This window comes from Microtus ochrogaster, chromosome 1 (genome assembly GCF_000317375.1).
Source record: "Microtus ochrogaster isolate Prairie Vole_2 chromosome 1, MicOch1.0, whole genome shotgun sequence".
Lineage (NCBI taxonomy): Eukaryota > Metazoa > Chordata > Mammalia > Rodentia > Cricetidae > Microtus > Microtus ochrogaster.
Genome location: NC_022009.1, coordinates 89,772,195 through 89,789,238, shown reverse-complemented (window position 1 = coordinate 89,789,238; position 17,044 = coordinate 89,772,195). Strand labels below are relative to the sequence as shown.

Sequence of the window (17,044 nt, the reverse complement as noted above, 5' to 3'; positions counted from 1 at the left end):
ATTGCCCTGTGTGATTTTTTTTTTTTGTAGATGCTTTTTCTTTTAATAGAACATTTAAAAATATTGACATTAAGGTTAATTTTGTGTATAAAAAAATCTTATGTAGCTGTTTTGCAAGTCATTTTCTAAATTTTTTTTTAAAAAAAATTACTATTTTGTGTTTATGGGTGTTTTGTCTGCATGTATGCTTGTGTCCTGGTGTTCATGGGGGCCAGAAGAGACCAGTGGATCCCCTGGAGTTGCAGATGGTTGTGAGCCGTGTTAGGAATCAAACTGAGGTCCTTTGGAAGAGCAGCTGGTGCTTGTAACCACTAAGCCGTCTCTCCAGCCCCTTCAAATCACTGAACGTCTTTGCTCAATGCTGGCCCAAAGTCTCTGCAAGCTCTCTTTGCTCCTTTTTTTCTTCTGGTTTCCTTTGACTGTGCTGCCTTTGAGCTCAGTGTTTCATTTTTATCGTTTGACCTAGCCTGACACTGATGCTTTCTATTGTCTTTTTAACATAGTGCATGGTTTCTGCTCAGTGACTTTTAAAAAGGTTTCCATCACTGTTAAGTGTCACTGCCGAGTGGTGGATCTTTTCTTTGTATTTTTGAAACTTGAGTTTCCTTAAAACAATTGTTTTAAATTCTTTTTTAAAGTTGCAGGGTATAGTGCATCATGGTGGGGAGTCATGGCAGTGGGAGCTTCAAGTGGCTGTTTCCGTTGCTTCCACAGTGAAGAGGCAGAGAGTGATGAACGCTTGTGCTTGGTTTCCTGCTTTTATACTGGTCTGGATATCAGAGTGGTGAAGCACAGTGCTACCCACAGCAGCCAGGTATCCTGATCCACAGACCCTCTCGAGTCCACCTCCCAGATGATTCCAGATCCCAGTTAACCGTCCTGCTGGTAGAGGCAGTCTTCCTGCTGCTGGTCGGCATGGTTCTAGCAGTTTAGTCCCTGGTTTTGTGACTTTGCCCAGCATTGGTTTCACCAGGGTGTTCCTGTTGGTGACTTTGAAGTCCAAGGCTTGGACTTAATTCTTGCCCAGGTCAGAGGCATGGTTCCACTTTGCTTCAAGTTGAAGAAAGAGTAGCTTGAGTTTCTGCCGTCTTTGGTGCACCTTGCCTGTGTTAAGTTTAAAGCAGACAGTGTTCCTTCTCATCTGGCTATCCTCAACACCGAGGAAGATCTTGTTTCCTGTCACTGTGCCTCTTGCTCAGCCATCTCAGCTACTGGGTTTTCACTTCCTGTCTCAAAGTTTCCATTGGTGTTGTTAGGAATGCTTAGTACAGGCAGAATATTCCTTTTTCAAAGTGCTTGGAACCAAAAGTGTCTCACACTTTTGGCTAGTTTTTCATATTGTAGAACATTTGCAGATTTTGGTCAGATGTATCTCTAATCTGAAATTCTGAGATCAGTTGCTCCTGACCTCAGCATAAGTGCACATTGTTTTATGCAATGTTTTGGATTTCAGATTGTTGGAATAGGGATGCCTGGCGGTAGTTAAAAGAGAGCGTTTTATTGGCATCTTATTGAAAGCAGTGGAAGGTTGTAGCATGTTGTTTTTCTATCAAAACAAGTTACCAATCCAGTTTTCTCATAGCAACTCTTAAAATAGTTACCATCATTAAGACAAAATAACTTTATAGCAGACAAACTACAACAAAGAGCTGGGTGTGATGACTGAAAGTAAATGAATTGCCAGAAATCTGAGAGTCTTTAGTAGATGCTGGATGCATTTACGATTCCTTTGGAAGATCTTCATACAGGATCTGCAGAAATGATACAGGATAGGATCTTGTTGCTGTGATAGATAGATCCTGCTTAGTATCAATAATAAGAGTTGATTTGAACCTTGCTGTGGAATAACATTTACCATAGTTACACATGCCTTACAATGATGTTGAAGTTTGCATATGGCTTGTTGGGAAACAGGATGCTTACGCAGTCCTTTCAAGGTGTGTAGCTATTATATTAAAATGCAAAGCTAATGAGAATTTTTAAAAATATTATTTTTATTGACTTACTGGATGGAAGATAATAATCAAGCAGCAGATGCAGGAAATTTCAGAAATTGCAATTATCCACAAGATGGCAGCAAACATTTACCTATGTTCTGATTTTTACTTAAACACAGAGTTATTCCAGTCTGCTGAAATTTTTTTCCTTAGAATTGTGCTTATACATTCAAAGATTCAGTGGCATCAGCTCTAAGCTGTTTCCTGCATTTAAGATTTCACACATAGTGAAAAATTTAAAGCCCCCAGTTCATGTCTTATTTGAGAATATTTTGCTATGTTGAAGGAAGTATGTTTCTAAATATGTATGTACAAAAGGTATAAATATACATGTAACTGATATTTCTTAAAAAAGCAATCTAATTATTTGAATCAGTAGGTTTTTCTATTCCTGGTACCCTAAATAACTGAAGTTTGCTCTTTTTGTTGTTGCTCAAATGTGTCCTTTTTTGGTGTGCAATCTAGGGAGTTCTCAAACTCAGCAGTCCAACTCGGCAGTCCTCTTGCCTTAGCCGTCCACGTGCTAGGACGGCCACACCCAGCTAGATGCTGTTTAAATGAGTAAAATAAGTATGGTTATTTTATTGTATGTGCTGTTAATTTATTGTAACCATTTGTAAATGGATGAAAGAAAACTTTAAAAAAATGTGAAACTAAAGCCAAGAACAATGATTGATGATTGTATAGCTGACTATAGGGTTCAGGTATCTTTATTCTTATCAAACTTTCTTGTTGCCTGGCATTGGTGGCTCATACCTTTAATCCCAGCACTTGGGAGGCAGAGACAGGCAGATCTCTGTGAATTTGAAGCCAATCTGGTCTACAGAGTGAATTCCAGGACACCCAGGGCTACACAGAGAAACCCTGTCTCAAAAAACCAGAAAAGAAAAAACAAATCCCCCAAAACCTTGTAATATTTTCTCCCTGTTGATATGATGCTCCATATTCTGTTGCTTCAAAATGTGAAGTTCAGTCTGCTTAAAGTTTTAACTCAAAATATTTACAACAGAATTTCCAGTCTTTTGCCAGCATGTGCGTTTTTGTTTGCCTTTTGTTTTGTTTTTTGAGACAGGGTTTCCTGTGTAGCAGTCTTGAATGTACTAGAACTTATTTGTAGACCAGGCTGGCCTTGAACTCACTTGAGATCTACCTGCATCTGTCTCCCTAGTGCTGTATTTAAAAAAGGTGCCACCACCACCCAGTGCCAGCATGTACCTTTAGTTGCATGTTATCGGTTAGATGGTAGTTTTTGTTATATATGTGTACATGTATGTATATTTCTGACCTCTAATGCCAACAGCGCAGTTTTACTAGTAATGAACTTAAGCATTATCATCTTTTGACAGTATTATTAGTCTAGAAGTAACTTGAGAATTAAATGCCCTATTCTACAATTTTGTATTTTTTCCACTAGCTTAACATTTCCAATAAAAATAAAAAAAAAAACATTGGCTGGAGAGATGGCTCAGTGGGTTACAAAGCACTTACTGATCTTGCTTAGGACTCAGGTTCTTTTCCCAAAACCTATGTGGTGCCTTAAAACCCTCTGTATCTCCAGTTCCAGGGGATCTGATACCCACATCTGGTCTCTGTGGACACCAGGCATGCATTCAGTTCACATACATACATACATACATACATACATACATACATACATACATACATGTAAAATACCCATAAACATAATTTTTTTAAAACAATGTTTTATGTTTTGATTTTAGTTTTTGCCACTCATTGCTTATGAATAGCATTATTTTGGCTTTCCTGAACTTGTAAGCAGACTTATAACTACTTGGGAAAGAGACACAGATCATGTAGGAAGAGATTTGTGCTTGTGAGGCAGTATTGTTTATAACTAAGTTAATATGTGATTAGTCTTTATACATATTCTGCACGTTATCGGGATAGATATTTCGTAATCAGAATTTCAAGCATTTCAGGGTTCAGACTTTTCTCTTCCACTGTTGAGATGGTTGTAAACGCATACTGTTGTGAATTGGGTGTCTCCACTGTTGAGATGGTTGTAAACGCATACTGTTGTGAATTGGGTGTTACTCAAGTCTAAACCTGTGATTCATTTGTCTCTTGTGCTCACAATCTAAAGGAAATTTCTTCTGCCTGTGGGAGCCTGAAGTATAACTAGTCAGGGAGGTTAGCTTGAAGGGAGAGGAAAGGGAGGTTGATGCAGGGCTACCCTTATGTGGATTTATCCCCAAATAAATAAGCCTTGTTATGCTCCATTCCGGGCTGTTGTGGAACTCTGTATGCCTACAGGAGCGGTCTGAAGGGACCCATGACTCAGGTGTCAATGAGAAGCTTTAATTGGCTTAAGGTACCAGAAATGTGAGATTGTGTGTGTGTGTGTGTGTGTGTGTGTGTGTATTAGCATTCATAAGCGAACTTGTAAACTGCAGCCCCTTTCATTTACAGTTGATAGTGTATACCACCTCAGTAGTTTCGATCTTAGATTCAGCACTTCTGTCTCCATAATTGAAAAACTGCCACCCATGGTTTCTTTACGTTTGACATACTTTGACTAAACTCTCAATGTTTTCTCAATGTTAAAAAAATACAAGGTTGAACTATGTTTTAAATTTTGTTTACATTTAATTTGAGAAAGAGAAAAAGATTTAAAAATAAAGGGTGTTTTGAAAGTGTTGTGATTCTTAGTGAGAAGTAAGCCTAGGATTCCTCATGTATCTCCCCCACTTTGTTCATTTGCCTGTGTCTTCTCTCCCTGCTTCTTTCATGCTTAGAGACTGGGGCCAGTGCTTCCTCTTCATATCCTAGCAAACGGCTCTGCTGTTATTTTGCCTTCTATTGGCATACCTGGTTATCCCGTTAGTTTATCTTCTCTAAGATCAGAAGGAATTTATTTGTTTTCAGGAAACAGCTATGAAACTACTTTTCCCTGTCTAGTTCTCTATGCTCAGTAATAGTTACAGCAATAGAAAAATGGAGCAGAAACTTACTTTCTAAGAGTGTTATATTATGTGTGCAAATGTTTTGCCTGCATGCATATATATTGTGTGCAGTGTCTGTGGAGGCCAGAAGAGGTCATCAGATCCTCCACAAGTAAGTTGCCATGTGGATGCTGTGAGCCATGATTGTGTCCTCTGCAAGAGCAGCGAATACTCTTTACTGCTGAGCTATCTCTCCAGAGTCTTTTCTTCCCCCCCAAGACAGGGTTTCTCTGTGTAAGAGTCCTGGCTGTCCTGGAACCAGGCTGGCCTTGAACTCACAGAGATCCCCCTCCCTGCCTCTGTCTCCCAAGTGCTGGGATTAAAGGTGTGCCAACCACTGCCCGGCAAACCTAAAGTCTTAAATTCTAGAAGCCTTAATTGTAAAGAACATTTTATAAAAACTGAGCAAAGGTGGAGGTTAGCTTTATAATCTAAATTGATACTTTTTTCATTCTTGAATATTTTATTCATGGAATAAATTTTATTTTATAATATGTATTTATTTATGCTATAGTTTTTACTCTTAAGTTGAAAAATAGTATTTGCACATGAGAGTAAAACCAAATCAACTAAAAATAAGTATGCTATACTAATACTCGTCTTACCTCCCTGTCCCATCAGCCTTCTCTTCATGGCCATCGCTTTGTAGTTTACTTATGCTCTCAGAAACAAAAGAACAACAACAACAAAAGCTTTTTGAAATGTACATTTATCAGAGTCATGTGGGCAGTTTTGTCTTAATTTTACAAATTGGTACTTAGGTTGTTTCCTAATACCTCTCTCTCTGTCTGTCTCTTTCTCTCCCTCCTGCCTTCCCTCCCTTCCTCCCGCCTTTCTTCCCTTCTTCCCTTCTTCCTTACTTTTTTTATAAATAGGTGAGTCTTTGCTATGTACACTGAGTTTATAAATAGGTGAGTCTTTGCTATGTACACTGAGTTTATAAATAGGTGAGTCTTTGCTATGTACACTGAGTTTATAAACAGGTGAGTCTTTGCTATGTACGCTGAGTTTTTAGTCAGCTCTTTGCATAGTCCTCTCCATTGCAATTTCCACCTTTCTGCTTTTAGAGCAGTGTCACAAGTTGAACAAGTCACATGAACGTTGACGGATTACTTATAGATAAAAAGTAGAACATACTTAACAGAAAATATATTTAATTGTTTGAACTTCCCAGAGCATAGTAGGCTTTTTCAGTGTATTTATTGACGGCTGTAGGAGTCATCCCTAGCATCTTTAGCCAACAGCGGACCGCACACTGATGGTCCATCCTGTGAGAGTCTGTTGTGGAGTAGCGCTATAGTTTATGTGGTCTGTGGATGTGGAGTGTGTTGTTTGCACAGCTATGGAACTGCATTCCCATTGGGAAGCAGCACGTTACTAAACTGCGTTCAACTTGTGGTGCTGTGGGTAAAGGGAGGCAGGAATCAGAACCTACGCTGTTGGCTGTGGAAAGCTGACAGGTCAGTGAGGTGGTATGTGACTATGAGGGGATTGATGAGAACCTCTGCCTAGTGTGGAACTTTGAACTGCTTAGTAAAGTAGTGAAATCGCACACATATGTTGCAAATAATGCTTCATACATGTGTCAGTTTTTTAAATGCTGACAGTTGTCAGAAAGTATAGAAAATGAACTGTCCTAATAAAACTTGTTAGGAAACACTTAGGAATAGTCTTCTAAGAAACATGGAAGTTCTTTTAAGAAGTTTGTGTTTATCTAGGATTATAATTCAGTGGTAGATTGTTTGCATCGCATTTCCAAGGCCTGCTTTTAATATCCAGCACAAAAAATAATGAAACAGAAATCTGCAATCCATGAGTGATAACATTAATATGCAGGTGTTGATTCATCTTTAATTAGTTTATAGATTTCTTCTGTCTCTGAAGTCCTATGGAGAAGTTTTGGAATTTGACGGACTGATCCCTAGGATGATTTTTAAAGGGGAAACAGTGACACCTAGAAAGTTTAGTAGTAATGCTACCATATGAGATACTAAATTATGCTTAAGCTTTAAAATGACCTTCGTTCATTTGGAGAGTGGGCTGTGTATGCCACTGTGCTCTTGTGTAGGAAGCCCAGAGGACAGCTTGTGGAAGTCGGCTCTCTCTTTCTACCACAGTGCTCCTGAGGACTGAAGAAAGGCATTAGGCTTCCAAACAAGGCCTTTACCCACTGCCTCCAAATTGTACTTCTAAAACATCAGCTATAGTGATTAGATTACTATTGCACTGTTCTAAAAGTTTGTATATGAGCCTATAGAAAGAGTAGATGAGAAACTATTTCCACAGATGTCTGCCTGTATGTCTGGACTCTATATGTGTGCAGTACAGAAGGAGACCAGCGATGGCATTGACTCCCCAGGAACTGTAGTATACATGGCTGTGAGATGCCAGCTGGTCCTTTGGAATTGTACTTGGGTCCTCTGAAAAAGTAGCCAGTATTAATTGCTGGGCCATTTCTTCAGTTTCAGAGTAAATGTTTTTGAAATAAGACTATCATACCTGTGTAGAACCTCAATTATAGTTATTACCCCATGATACTATGAAAATTAGTTAATTATTAAGAAATTAGATGTATATTCCTATTCCTTTCCACCTAATTACAAGTATGAGTTAAGTGTAAAAGGTGAGAAACCATTTCAGAAACAAATATGTGCTTAATTGGGAAATACTTGGTAAGCAGAAGTTTGACCAATGAGGTGTATGTATGTTAATAAGGAATGTAAAATAGAAATTGGAAATGATGACAAAATCAGGATAAGTACTAAAATAAACGTGTGTCATTTATATTGTGTCTTTCTTACAGATCTAAACACCCACAGGTACTGTTATCTGTTGGGGATTGGATTCCTCTTGTCATTTAGCAGTTGTGTCAAATGGAAAAAGTGGGTTTGGAGCAGGGAGAATGACTCTCCCTCCCTCCCTCCCTCCCTCTTTCTTTCTTTCTTTCTTTCTTTCTTTCTTTCTTTCTTTCTTTCTTTCTTTCTTTCTTTCTTAATTTTATGTATGTATGTGGGGATATGTGCATGTGAGAGCACCCATTCATGGGTGACAGAGAGTGTGCTCAGTCTGTTGGAGTTGCAGGCAGATTTAATACTCCTGATGTGGGTGCTAAAGACTGTACTCTGGTCTTTTGTGTATGGTTTAAGAGCTGAGCTACATCTCCAGTCCCAAATGTGATTACTTTAATGAAGAAACTAAAATAGCTTCAGCAAAATAAGGCCATTTGGCTGCTAATGGTGGAGAGTAAAATAGGCACTTATATTTTGGGGTTCGTTTCATTTTAAATAGCCATTTGTAACTGTAGGATGTGCTTTTCAGTTTGTAGCTTGGTTCTTCAGTCAGTTTTCCTGAGCACTATCTGGCTTTCTCCTTGTGCGTACTTTGGTCTAGACATGTTGGGTGTTTTCTCCACTTTGTATATGAGAAACTTTCAGAAAAAATAGCTTTCACAAGATGGTATACAATTCTTAGTACTTGCATACTGGTGGTGCTAATAGGTGGCTTCATTTACAGTGCTTAGGGGATGAGGTCACTTGCCCTCCCCCCTTTTTTTTTTGGTCTAGATTTATGAATTTAAAGTGAAAATCATAGGAGTATAAACTTGCCTTTGAAAGTCCAAACAAAATCTGGATAGTAATATTTGTAATTACTTGGAGAAGGGCTGTCTATACTCTAGAGGTGGCAGAACCTGGGAGAATGGAGCCTCCTACAATAGCAACTTTGTTCAGAGCCTTGGACAGTTTATACTTTGAAAAGAGTTCCCTGAGGAAACTGTACTATAATGTGGCAAAAACATATTTTTCCGTAGAGACATATACACAAAAAAACAAATAGTTGTAGCAAGTAATCCGTAGTAAACTCTCTCTTGTCTACCACACCTGGGAGGAACATGAAAACACACCCCAAAACAATTCTGTCTTTGAAGAAACGGAGGTCACAAGACTCTTGTCTTGTTTTCTTGGCGTGTTCCCACAACCGCTCAGAATTCCCCTCGCATGACTCCATTCTTAAACCATGTTCTGACAAAGGGTTTTCTTGTTTTTTTGTTTTTTGTTGTTTTTTTTTTTAATATAATTTATTTAACTTTATTTTATGTGCATTGGTGTGAAGGTGTCAGATCTCGTGGAACTGTATTTTCAGACAGTTGTGTGCTGCCCTGTGGGTGCTGGAATTGAACCCAGGTCTTCTGGAAGAGCAGTCAGTGCTCTTAACCGCTGAGCCATCTCTCTAGCCTGGGTTTTCTTGTTTTAAAGTTAATTTTGATCCACGGTTTTTAGATTATGCTAGGAAGGCTTTTGTTCCTTGGGGGATGTACTCTATAGTCTGGGAACACTCCTCTTAGAAAAGAGCACTTGGCTCATATTTACACAGAATATTTGCACAATTTCAAGAGTGTTCAACACACTGTGATTCCTAGCTGCTGTTGCTGTAGGTCCTTAGGTTTCTTCCAGAAACAAACTGAGGAAGAAAGTCAGGGGTGAGAGTCTCTTAAGGAAAGTTTATGTATTATTGGTTTGTGGCAGACTATATTGAAGCATTAACTCCTAAATTCATAACATTAGTTTTAGGTTGTTTAGGAAGCTTTTATATGATGTATATTCTATTGATTCGCGTTATGTAATGTGGTCCACAGCAAACTATTCATTTACTCAATTACTTTTCATTATCCTCAAGTTGGCGTATTTCAGGGTAGAGATCATGTTAAGCACAGTACAGTTTTGGGGATAGTGGGATGGGGTGGCAACACGAATCACATCCAGGACCTGCTACCGCTGAGTCTGAAGTAACTTTATTTATAAACGTTACCATATATATGTCGATGCTTAATGGTTTGATTTTGGAAACAGTTGTTTTCTGTACTTAAATTATTATTTTTTTCAACAGGAGAATCTTATGTATGTGGCTGATCCAGAATCTTTTGAAGTAAATACAAAAGATATGGATAGTACATTGAGTCGAGCATCTAGAGCAATAAAAAAGACTTCAAAAAAGGTGGGTTTGGTGAAATTCCGGACTTAACTCTAAAATGTGATTTAACATTAAGTTAAGCTAATATTGACTTCAACACCAATAGAAGAATATTCTAGAGCTGTTGTAAACTCTCAAGCTCTATCTCTATGACCCAAGGGGGCTGGGCATTGAGACATTGATAATAGTTCGGGGGCATGGCAGAGGTTTGTGGTTAGTCTGTGTGCCTTACTTGGTAGTTCTATGCCAGAACTTAAAAGAAAGGAAAAGTTAGAAAGCACCTGATTACATATCAGTGGTTGGTTGCCTTGTAGCAGGCTTGCTTTTGGGCTGCCACCCAGCTCCCAAATAAAGACACAGACTTATTAGCAGTTATGGATGCTCAGCCTTAGCTTATATTTGTTCCACTACGCTCTATCTTATGCTTGTCCCTCTAGCTCTTACAACTTATTTACCTGTTTTTCTTTATCTACATTTTGCCTTAGGTCTTTTTACTTTTTTTTTTTTTTAATTCTGTATGACCTATTCTGTGTCTGTTTGACTGGCAGCTGGGCTTCTCCCTCTTTCTCCCTCATTCTCTCCTCTTTTTTCTCTAGGTTCCGCCTCCTATGTATTCTTTCTGCCTGCCAGCACTGCCTATTCCTCTACTGTCTCGCTATTGGCCTTTTGGCTTTTTATTAGACCAGTCGGCTGCCTTAGGCAGATTTGTAAAATAGCAACACATGTTTACATAAATAAGCAGATATAGCATAAAACAAATGTAACACAGATTTGCACACTTAAAGTAATATTCCTCAGCATTGCCCTGTGACCTGCTGTGTGCATGTGCAGACACACACGTATGTACACTCAATAGTCTACAACAGAACTGCTCTACAGTATGGGAGATGATTCACAGATTTGCTTTTATAAAGTTCAGTGGCATCTTTGTCACAGTACTTAGAACTTGCTGTGGCATTCTTGATGTAGTGGCTATTGCATGAATCAGACTAGAGTTGGTAAGTAGTGCTGATGTTTTAGATAGAAATATGTGTTCATTCATCTTAAGTAATGCCAAGAATAGTTTTTAGCCAGAGCATATGACTGAGTTGGAAAACAAGGTCTATTTGTGTTTTCAGCTTACATTGGGATGGGGATTTTAAAATGTAGAGATTACCTGGGTGTGCATGCCTTTAAGTGAGACGCGTGGGAGGAAGAGGCAGATGGGTTTCTGAGTTCCAGGACTGCCTGGGTTATGAAGATAGCCACCCCCCACCCCCCCAAAGTAGAAGTAGGGTTTCAGAGAGCCAAGGAACATTTGAAGTCTGTCTTAGGGTTTCTATTGCTATGAAGAGACACCATCCACAACTTTTATAAAGGGAAGCATCTAATTGGGGCTTGCTTACAGTTTCAGAAGTTTAGTCCATTATTATCATGGTGGGAAGCAAGGCAGCATTCAGGAAGACATGGTGCTGGAGACAGTGTTGAGAATTCTACATCTTGATCCACAGGCAACAGAAGTGAACTGTGCCCATACTGGGTGTAGCTTGAGCACCTGCAACCTCAAAGCCCACCCCTTCAGTGAAACTCTTCCTCCTAATAGTGCCACTCTAAGCCAGGCATTCAAACACCTAGGTCTATGGGGGCCATTCCTATTCAAACCACCACATGGCCTTATATAGTTTGCTGCTTTATTTGCAAGGTTTGTTTCCCTTTGAAAGGGAAACTGCACTACTTTTATATATTCTCTTCCTTAACACATGTAACATAGTAGGTAAACTAGTTAGATCATGATTCAGAGGAGCTGAACAGATTGGGTTCAAGTGAATTTGTAATGTACAACTACACTATGACAGGGTAGAGATGGGTCTGAGCTGAGGGTGTAACTTAGTGAGGAGTGTAATGTACAACTACACTATGACAAGTAGAGATGGGTCTGAGCTGAGGGTGAACTTAGTGAGGAGTGGTTTTTTTGTTTTGTTTTATCACATAGAAATCCTGAGTCCAATCCCAGCACCACAAAAACAAACAATCCAACAAAACCCTAAATTTCCTGTTTCTTGGGCTAGCTATTTCCTTCTGCTTCTCTCTCTCTTCCGTTGGATTTCAGTGTTCCCAAGTGCAAGAGGGAATAGGCTAGAGCATATTTTGTTTTCCCGCTGCTTATGCCAAAGAGAATTCTAACACATCCTATTTGTGGAAATGATATATTTGTCGTTGTGTGTGTGTGTGTGTGTGTGTGTGTGTGTGTGTGTGTGTGTAGAGAAATTTTTGTGAACCATCTTAAGTTTGTCTAGTTAATTAATATTAACTCTTTTTAAACTTCAGGTTACAAGAGCGTTCTCTTTTTCCAAAACTCCCAAGAGAGCTCTGCGGATGGCTCTCTCATCGTCCCATAGCTCAGAGGGAAGGAGCCCTCCCAGTAGTGGCAAACTTGCCGTGAGCCGTCTGTCCAGCACATCATCCTTAGCGGTAGGTGTTAGTTCAATAAACTAAAGGACTCACTCAGATGTGGAGAGGTAATTGACTTTGTTTTTACTTATAAAAGCAACTGAAAAGGTCCATTCTTTGTTTTTTCCTCCAGCAGAGTCCGTGTAGCCTTGGCTTTCATAGAACTACTGTATAGGCTAGGCTAACCTCAAACCCAGAAACCACTTGCCTCTGCCTCTCACATACTGGGCCGGTGCCTTTACACCCAGCTAAGATCCTGCTTTTAGTGAGTTAGATGCATACCTACTATGTAGTTTATTGGATGTGAAAATTTACTGGAATTGAGACATTCTAATTTTCATAAGTAAAGAAGCATGCTTTAGTCTGGCTTATCACTTAATTAATATAAACGTTATGTTTCTATTTGATAAGTGCCAGTAACATTGGACTAAGGTTTCTTTTCACTTGGCTTGATGAGTCGGATGTACCCTTTACAACTAAGGGTTCTGTGGAATCTAAAATCACGTGCAAATACTAAGTGTGCCTAAGCAGTCTGCCTTGAGGGTGTTAGAATGATTAGTGAAGACATTTCTAACAGTGTCACATCACTCAAGTCCGGAAGTGTTCTCCTTAGATTATCATTAACTCAGCTACTAAGGGTATGGGAATCAAGTGGCTGTCAGGTCTTAGCTATACATCACTTAGCAAGCTTCTGAGTTTTTATAAACAAGAGGTCAATAATACATCAGAGAACTGAATTATATATAAAATCACATATGTATGTCAGTGTGGGTGACAGTTAAGTTCATGAACTCTAAAAACCCAAGTTTTCAAAACCTTGTTTTGCTGTTTACCTACTGTAAAGATCTGTTTCACTTTCACTGTAAAAGAAATCTAAAGTAATGGTGAGGGTGAAATTAATGAATGTCAAAGGCTTAGTGTCTGGCATACTGGATGCTTTAGTATTAATGAGTAGTTAGTTTTGTGTCATAAAACTAATGCAGGTAAGGAACATAATGGTAAAGTTATTTTTTTAAAAGGTAATTAATGTCTTTAATGCTTCACAGAGTTATAGCAAAAAATGAGTATATTTACAAGTACATGCAAAATTGGGCTGGAGATGTAGTTCATTTGATAAAGTGTTTGTCTCAAGGTTTGGGTTCAGTCCCCAGCACTATGCTAACCAGACATATATCAATATAATCCCAACAGCAGTGGAATAGAGATAGGACCAGAAATTCAAGGTCAGCCTTGGCTATTGAGCTCTGTAACAAGTTTGAAACCAGCTTGTCCTATGTGAGGCAGATTTCTTTTAAAAAGAAAATGAAAATAATATAGATTTGCAAAATTATAAGCACAATGCAAATAAGTATTTGTTAGATTATAATTTTTTTTTCTTCTTCTTTTTGAGACAGGGTTTCTCTGTAGTTTTGGAACCTGTCCTGGAACTAGCTCTGTAGACCAGGCTGGTCTCGAACTCACAGAGATCTGCCTGCCTCTGCCTCCCGAGTGCTGGGAGTGGGCACCACCACTGCCCAGCAGATTTATATTTTTTTAAGTCCAAAGCTTTTTTTCCTCATTATAGCCATTGTAAATATTGTTGCCTTTAAATATTGGTAAATGGGTTGTGTTGTTTTTAGAAGAATTGTAAAAAGTTTGTTATTTGTAGTAAATTTTATACAGATGATATCTTTAAGAATTCTGTGCTCTCTCCTCAGTTGTTTATTTCTGTTCTGACAGATTGCCAGTTCTGTTTCCACAAGCACTGCAACTGGATTAAGCATGGTTATGTCTGGCACTCAGCCCCCACTGATGGGCACATGCAGTCTTCCTGGTCCCCATCTGCAGCATTCTACCTCCTGTTCTAGTTTTTTCAAAATTACTGAAGGAAGTAACTGATTTTTTAAAAAAAACCTTTTCAACGTTTAAAAAAGAAACCCCATTCTTCCGAAGTCACCTTTGACATTTGTGAAAAATTAGGAGCTATGCACCAATGGAATTAAACCTTGTGAAGTTAAATGTGAGCTTATTGGCTATTTGAAATTTGTATTTGTGGGAAAAAAAAGAAAATATTCTCCATTGAATCACTTTATGTGGGTTGGGACTTTTGAATTCTCAGCTTTATTATCACCTGAATTTATAGTAAATTAGATTAACTAGTTTTTGCATATTGCCAAATAAAAGATGTTTTTATAAAAGAATTTATTAAGTTCATAATAAGCAGGTTCCATTAATTTTCTTTCTCAGGAAAATAATCATCTAAAGGAGAGTGTTATAATATGTAGATTCTTAAAAATGGCTTTTATATAGTAAATCATAAAAGTTCTAGCAGAGGAGGTCCCAGAGTTTAACTGTTGAGGGCACCAGATTTCATCACTTGAGTGATAGTTCTTATTAATGTTGCTCTCTGAACTATTGATTTTACTCCTTTTTGCATGAAAATGTGGAACCAGTTTTTTTATAGACCCTCTGTTTAGATATAGGTAGTTATCCATATGCATTTTTTAAAAAGTAGACTTTTAGTTTATTTTGATTATACCTACTTGGGTTTTATAACCTCCTGCATGTTTTTTGGTTATAGTTTAAGATCCTGATGATGAATAACTTTGACCTTTGAAAGAATAAGTTTCTATTCCTCAGCATTTTGATAAGTGTTGTTGTCCTGTTCAATTTCATGTGGAGTAAGATGCACATAAAGATACACACAGGAGTTGTGCATATGGCACAGAAATCTTGGAGGATAGATGACTTTTCCATGATGTGATTTTTTTTTTTTTTTTACTCTTCCTAATTTTGCTTTAAGAATTAAGAGGGATCTGGAAAGAGTGCTCAGGAGTTAATAAGAACATTTGCTGTTCTTTCAGAGGACCCGAATTTGGTTCCCAGGGTCCACATTAGGTAGTTCACAACACACAACTACACACTTTTAATAAGAATTAAGAGAGAACCAGTTAGGTGGCCCAGCAGCAAAGTGTTTCCCGCCAAGACTGAAGACCCACGTCCAGTCCCTGGAAGGAGGGACCCGGGGATTCCTGAACCTTGTCCTCTGTTGAGCACACGGGGGCCTCACCTGTCTGTCTTGTAACTGACAAGTTGTAACTGTACTTACAACCTGTAGCTCTATGAGTGCCTCGAGGAAAGATACCAGTGCTCTTAATTACTAAGCAGCGTCTGCTGGTTGACTTAACATTGGGTAAATTAGTCATCTAGCTTCTGTTTCAGAATGCTAAACTAGTTTTAATTGTGTCTTATTCCTGCTCCATTCCTCTGATCTTGTGTTTTGGTTTTAAAGACTTTGGAACTGGGAGTGTCTGGATTGTCATGGTATTAGTAGAGGGAGGGTCAGAATGGTAGGCATGGCATTGAGCTCTGCCACAAGTTTTGAGAAGAAAAAAATTGAAGTTTATTTGTCATGTCTTTCACAGGGTATTCCGTCTCCCTCCCTTGTCAGCCTCCCTTCTTTCTTTGAACGGAGAAGTCATACATTGAGTAGATCTACAACTCACTTGATATGAAACTTAATCCCCGGGACCTCATACTTCAGTAAGATGCTGACATAAATGGTACTTCTTATTAGCACTTGGTGAAAGTCTAAGCAACACTAACCAATGCCATTTTATGTTCTTGAAAAACTACTTTTCTTACATTTTTCAATATAATCCATGTAAAAAAAAATTGATTTCGATGTAATTTATCTCTTTGACTCTCACATCCAAAGACCCGTAACTTAAGTTATTCATGATGATCAGTAGCTTTGTAACCTAATAGAGTAAACTTTCTTGGTGGATGTAAAATACTATTGTCTATTTGTATAGTTTCTTGAATGAATTTTTGGAAGTACATATTTGTGTATCGCGATTTATGCAGAGAATAAATGGCAATGCAATACTGAATTATTAACCTCTGGGTTAATTCTGGGGGCTTATTCACATGTATTGTTTGATTGCTCAACTGCTCTTTTGTAGTTGGTTTTCTTTTAAAATAAAATATCTAGCACATGAATTTTGAAAGATATTCCAGTTCTAACTGTATAATTAAGATTGAAAATATTTTGAAAATTGAGGTAGGACAGAAAGATTACAAAGCATTGTATATGCTGCAAAGACAGATATTAGTATGGACTTTTGTTTCAGAGGCTTTATTTTTATTTTTGTTCTAGCCACCGTCAAATCTTGCTTTAGTTTTGACCACTGTGTTGAATTTTATTTCAAAGGAGAAGACCATGGGGCACTGTTAAGACCTGCTTTTATTTTCTATATAGTCGTTCTGAAGTTGCCATCTGTCTTGCTAGTCTGTGGTGAAGTGCATAGATATAATGCGTGGTAAACTTTTGACTGTAGTCCTGTCATGAAATGTAAGATTGGAAATTTAATGTCAAGTATTTGGTAAATCTGCCATTATCTTCTATTGTAGTATTTAAGAGTCAATAATACAGAATGCTCAGGTTCCTACAGCCAACTGTATTATTTCTTATATGTTCAAGGGGTATTGTAAGCCTCCTTGTTACTTAATTTTCAATAATCTGCTCTATTAGTTTAATTGACGATGGACCTTTTTTTTGTGCCGTGTGTGTACTTCACAGGTTAGTATATGACTTTGTTTTGTTATATTTTAAAAGCAGTTATTAACAAAAACTTTGTAAATAAATAGCTTAAAACACAAGCATCTTTTAGTGTCCTGTCATAATTTCTTCAGAGAAATTTTCAT

The 17,044-nt window shown here is 38.1% G+C and overlaps 1 protein-coding gene across 2 annotated transcripts in view; it reads left to right on the top strand.

Moving 5' to 3' along the window:
• Ect2 (epithelial cell transforming 2) overlaps positions 1-16,003 on the top strand; it is a 57,898-nt gene extending 41,895 nt beyond the window's left edge. For both annotated transcript variants that reach the window (XM_026788533.1, XM_005343899.3), the window contains 3 exons: positions 9,845-9,952; positions 12,236-12,379; positions 15,763-16,003. In XM_026788533.1, the coding sequence (XP_026644334.1) occupies positions 9,845-9,952; positions 12,236-12,379; positions 15,763-15,852 (342 nt within the window). In that variant the 3' untranslated portion in view covers positions 15,853-16,003. The remainder of the gene's footprint in view (positions 1-9,844; positions 9,953-12,235; positions 12,380-15,762) is intronic.
• The last annotated feature ends 1,041 nt before the right edge of the window (positions 16,004-17,044 follow it).